Source organism: Lactuca saligna, chromosome 1 (assembly GCF_052625555.1).
Source record: "Lactuca saligna cultivar CGN05327 chromosome 1, ASM5262555v1, whole genome shotgun sequence".
Taxonomy (NCBI): Eukaryota; Viridiplantae; Streptophyta; class Magnoliopsida; order Asterales; family Asteraceae; genus Lactuca; species Lactuca saligna.
In genome coordinates this window covers 70,944,553-70,950,488 of record NC_136417.1, presented here as the reverse complement: position 1 = coordinate 70,950,488, position 5,936 = coordinate 70,944,553, and the positions used below count along the sequence as shown (strand labels likewise).

At 37.7% G+C, this 5,936-nt stretch overlaps 1 protein-coding gene across 1 annotated transcript; it reads right to left on the bottom strand.

Moving 5' to 3' along the window:
- Nucleotides 1-4,536: 4,536 nt before the first annotated feature.
- LOC144999386 (polygalacturonase-like) lies at nt 4,537-5,936 on the bottom strand. Its single transcript, XM_078958706.1, has 2 exons — nt 5,455-5,936; nt 4,537-5,370 (listed from the first exon to the last, which is right to left on the bottom strand). Exons 1-2 carry the CDS (start codon nt 5,929-5,931, stop codon nt 4,609-4,611), a joined length of 1,239 nt encoding a protein of 412 aa, XP_078814832.1. The 5' UTR covers nt 5,932-5,936; the 3' UTR covers nt 4,537-4,608.

Genomic DNA, 5,936 nt, shown 5'->3' with positions numbered 1-5,936 from the left:
AGAAGTAAGAGACTAATTGGACTTAGTCAGAATACTTACTTGGAGAAGGTACTAAAACGTTTTAGTATGGAAAACTCAAAGAAGGGAGAATTACCGATACAAGGAAATGCCAAGTTGAGTAAGACTCAAAGTCCGAGTGCCGAAGCTGAGATAGCAGAAATGAGCCGAGTACCATACGCTTCCGCAGTTGGCTCAATCATGTACGCTATGACTTGTACTCGCCCTGATGTAGCCTTCGCTTTGAGCATGGTTAGCAGATATCAAGGGAACCCTGGCAAAGCACATTGGATTGCGGTGAAGAACATCCTTAAGTACCTTCGGAGGACGAAAGAATGGTTCTTAGTCCTTGGAGGGAGTGATGACTTGAAGGTGCGAGGGTATAGTGACGCCAGCTTTCAGACCGACAGGGACAACTACCGTTCGCAGCCGGGCTGGGTCTTTACCCTAAATGGGGGAGCAGTGACATGGAAAAGTTCCAAGCAAGAAACCGTAGCTGATTCAACGTGCGAATCAGAGTACATTGCAGCGAGCGAAGCGTCGAAGGAGGCAATATGGCTAAAGAACTTCATCGGTGATCTTGGAGTTGTGTCGGCCATAAAGGAGCCCATGGAGATTTTTTGTGATAACGAAGGTGCGGTTGCCTTGACCAAGGAACCGAGGGATCATGGTAGATCTCGACATATCGACAGAAAATATCACTTCATTAGACATCATGTAGAAGAAGGACAACTCGTAGTGAAGAGGATATCATCAGAAGATAACCCAGCATATCCGCTTACAAAGGGACTGAGTAGGGTTAAGCACTTGCAGCATGTTAGGAGTATTGGGCTGAAGGATGATATTAGTATAGATTAGATAGTATTAGAAACGTATAATAGATAAATGTAATTAACATTTGATGATTAAATAAAGGAGTCTTATTTATGAGTAAAGTTACTGTCACATGTTAATTGTTTAACTATTGTTTCACTTTGCATGTTTTGACTTCCAGAATAATTGAGTTTATTAAGAATAATAGAAATTATTCAAATGGTCCACAATCGTTCATATGTCGGGAGTAGATATTAATGAAGATTGTCATGAATTGGTGTGTAGAATGTCTAAATGGTGTTAGACATAGCAAGGGTTGCTACAACGTTCATGAGTGCTTATGAACTGGTTTTGAGCATTGGAATAAACCCGCGCTTGCTGGAATCACCTTATGGAATATGATATAAAAGGTGATCGCAAGACGATAATATCATATAGTCTTAAAACCTAGATATATGGTTTATTATTTGTTAATTGATAGTGCATTGATAATGCGAAAACGCATCAGTAACTTGATGTTATAAAACGCATTGTTGTGTATAGTTGGTTAATGAGTAAGTAAATGCATATAAGTCGAAGTTTATCTGTAAATTTTATCCTAAGAGGGTAGAAGAGATATCTTGGCCACTCGATGATTTGATTTGACTTATGTGCCGGGCCCGGTCAGAACTGAATTGATGTGTTCGATTAAGTTCTATGTCGAATAAATCGGAGATCGAGAAATCTAAATGCTAGACTAACCATTCCATAGGATTGTCAGCATTATATCTAACAGAGGACTGTACGATCCCTTATCTAAAGGACAAGATTGATTAGATCAGAGTTGACAACGTCTTTGAGAGCTACGATTGCAAATCGAATTGTACTTGTATAGTTACTAGATTTATCCAAGTGGGAGACTGTTGGAATAGTGTCTAAGGCTGTAACTATATTCGGTTGTGCATGGTCCTTTTGGGTTGCCTTCATCATAGCAACTTGAAGGATGATTTGTTAAGAGAGAGTTAAATATTATAAGGAATAATATATGGCTATTTGATTAGTATAAGTCATAAATTAATTGGTATTACTTTGGTGACTTAAAGAGATTAATTAAATAAGAGGGTATAAACTGTCAATTGTTTGATAGTTAGACTTTAGACTGTAAATCCATTTGGATATACTTTGGACGGATTCTAAGAGCTTTAGGATAGCTAAAATCGTCCATAAGGTTATCTATGGAATGGATTTGGATAGCCTTAAAAGAAGATTATCCAATTAGGGTTTAGGTTGAAACCCTTAAGGAGTCTACAAGTATAAATAGACCCTAGGGGTGAGGGAATTCGACACACAACCTAAAGCAAGGAACCTCTGGCCGAATTCCTCCCCTCTCTTCTCTCCTAAATCATCTTGCTTGCTATTGGTGTTTGTAAGCCATTAGAGGAGTGACATTTGTGACTCTAGAAGCTCCAAGACAACAAGAACAACAAGGAACTCAAAGGTATGATTCTAGATCTGTTTCAATGTTGTTATTTAACCTAATTAGCCATTAGAAGTCTTGGATTCAAAGCATGTTTAATTAGAAAGCCTAGATCCAAGCTTTAGGGTTTTGCATGCGCACATAGGAAAGTTCTTATGGCTAAAACCCATCAGTTATATAATAAAGGCTATATTTTTCAGCATTTGTATTTCTCTTTACCAAGATGTATATGAGTTATCAATCTTCATGCTCTTTACCAGAATCTATAAATGTGGCAGAGTAAGTCCATCCAGATTGATAGGCTTTAAAGCTGTCTTTGCATAAGAACTGTCACTTCTACTAGTTTTAGGAGCACATGTTGGATATAAAGAACTAATAATTAAGCTTCACTAAGGTAAAATAGAAAAGATAAAAAGAGTTGGAGATCTGCCTTCAATATTCCTATCTAAACTGGCAGTCATTTTGAAAAATTGATATGCTATAATTACTTGTCTGCAACGTACACAATGAAACACATAAGAATCGAGACATAAATTGTATTTCTAGTGGCAAATAAGCACTATTACTTTTGAAGCTATACATGCATTACAAAAAGCAAAAAGACTTGACATAGTAGATGTAAAAATTCCAGTTTACCCATGAAGTTCATACATGTGATGTAGTTGAAGCCAACAAAGATGAGATTCATGAAAACCTGCTCAAATAAACATTTTAATATTAAGATATTTCTTACTATAGAAAATGGTGAAAATTGATGGAAATAAAGAGAACTCTATATGGAAAAAAACACACAGATCTAGATGCAACGTGAAGATTTGTGATCAGGGACATTTCCAATCACCCAATACCTCAACTTCTAAATTACGAGGATTCTGTCACGACCTAATCACAAAATTTATGAACATAAACATAAGAGGAAGATAAACAATTATATGGGTTTAAAATCATACAACTTGTTTGTATCTAGTGAATGTGGTGTCTAGTATAATAGTGTCAACTATTGGAACCCACGAGAACAATGTGCTAATTTTAGAACTTAGTGATATAGATTGGCATTATCCAGATTATGAAGGCGAATGAGGGGAGAAACAATTGGATTCAACATAAATCGATCAAGGATTAAAGGGGGACGGGTGTTTTTTAAAATGACTGGGAGGATGATAGGATACAATGAGACTGAGAAAGAAAGGCTACGTAGATGCTAAATGGAATTGAATCTATAATTCGAGATGGGAATAAATAACAACAACAATTTGTAGATTTTGCATCTTCGATTGCATATGGGAAAGTCAAATACAAAAATCTGAACCTGGAAAATCTACCCATGTTGATCAAGCCCTAATCACAAAAATAAGAACAAATTAGAGATACATAAGAAATGGAGAAATTAACACATTATTATAGGAGAGAGAGAGAGAGAGAGAGAGAGAGACCGCTCAAGAACAATTAAAATCGTTGATATCCTTTTTTGGAAGGAGTTATCAGGGTGACCTTCAATTCACGTTGTAAGCTACAAACTAAATACCACCAAATGTTAACTAATAAGTGTAAATAGGATGAAAATGTTGACGTAAAGCAGATATCAGAGCAAGCAACCCAAACGATAAACTCTTAAATACTCTAGCAGCAAGATTTTGAGGATTTACAGATAGTGGATGGTGGTGACGATGGGTACGGCGAACCCTAGGACATCAGTGATGGTGGCTGATGTTTGGATGATGGGTGATGTCGTGAAGGTCTCGATTGGTTATAATGGCAACGACGATCGAGTTTGGGTAGGGTTTATGGATCTCGGGTTAAACGATTCAATTGGGTGAAGATGAAGAGCAGGTCAATATATGCAGAATTTAAGATATTTGGTGAAGTGTATTTGGATGAGAAGGCTTTCAGATTTTGAATGAACCCTGAATTAAGGAAAGAAGATCAGATTTATAAGGATTAAAAAAACATGGTTAAAATTTAATATTATTTTATTAATGATCACTTGTACCAGTAGCTTAATGGTTTGGACGTCTTCAAAAAATAATATTTTTATATTCGATGTATTTTTAGAAATAGTTAGATTTCTTTTATAAGATAGTAAATATATATATATATATATATATATATATATATATATATATATATATATATATATATATATATATATATATATATATATATATATAAAACAGTAAACACCAATTTAGTCTATTAATTTATGATGCATGTTACAAAGAAATTTTAACGTATTATCGCAATCCGATATAAGTTACAAATTAAGCCTATTAAATGTTATCAAAGTTCTCACAATTATAAATATATATCAATTCCCATGTATATTGATGCATGGATCATTTGTGTTACATTAAACAGGAACTAGAGGTTGTATGGTGGATTACTGCGGCAGCGCCACCACCGGTGGTTCCAAGAGCATTGGTGCATGAAACTTGAGCAGGTCGGTTATCATAACTCAAATTCACATCCTCTATTTTTATCCCACTGCATGGATGCTCCTTGCTGCAATCCAGTTTCACCCCAACATCTGTCGCTGATGTGCCACGAATATCTTCGTATAGAACATCAGAAATGGTGACGCCGGACAACTGATGTGGACAATCATGCACACCCGGACAATAATTCTGATCGATTATCACCGGATTTTGAACTTGCACCATAGTTAAATCTTCAAACACAACTCCCTTTACGAACCCATTACTTTCCCTAGCCCATGTCTTGATCCTAACCCCATTCTGCGTTGACTTAAATGTCGCCGTCTTCAACGTGACGTTTTGGACTCCGGCCTCCTGTGCAGTCCACCCTAAACTGCCGATGCTGACACCATGGCCAGGGCCACAGGTGATGCTTTGTATCCAGAGGTTAGATGAACCTGGTCCGATGGATACACAATCGTCTCCGGTGGCAATTCGGGAGTTGAGAACAGTGACACCGGTGGAGAATTCAATGTGTATGCCGTCGGTGTTGGGACTGTTTCCCGGAGCAGAGATCGTGATTCCTTGAAGTTTAACGTTTTGGCATCCGTCCATCACGATGTGGAACTTTTGACTGTTTATGGAGCTCAATCCACTGATCACGATGTCTCTTGAATTATAGAACCCTAACGTCTGCAATATGCACCCATTGATTAATGAATATTTAGTAGAAAGTCGAAACATAAACTAATAAATTCGGAAATGCATGAAACTTACGGCTGCACCGGTTGGACAAGAACTTGAAGAGGCTTTGCAAGCCCACAGACCGGTTCCACGACCATCTAAAGTTCCACCGGAGATAGAAACTCCGGTGGCCTTTTCAAACTTAATCCAGACATCACTAGAGGATTTCCCGTAGTCTGTCGGAGCAAGAAGGGTGCCATCAATACGGAAGTTGATTGCTTTGTTACTACAGCGTTCGCCCTGGAAATAAGCTGATCTGATGAAAAACCTGCCGGAGGGGACGTAGATAGTGACTGGTTTAGATGATGAACATGCAGAAGCCCATGCAGATTGAAATGGTAGGGTTGAGTCTGTTTTTCCGTCGGCTATGGCTCCCAAATTCACGATGTTTATGAGTCCTGCTGGAACTGTTGTTGCTGCGGTTGTTGAACTCATGATCATAGAAGCAGCAGCTACAATAATGGCGGAAGTGATGATGATGCTGTAATCAACCCTCATCGCCATTATCATAAAAT

Coding starts and splice junctions, on each gene's coding strand:
- LOC144999386 (XM_078958706.1), bottom strand. CDS start 5,931: ATGATAATGGCGATGAGGGTTGATTACAGCATCATCATCACTTCCGCC. Junction 5,371..5,454: donor CTTGTCCAACCGGTGCAGCC/GTAAGTTTCATG, acceptor TGCATATTGCAG/ACGTTAGGGTTCTATAATTC.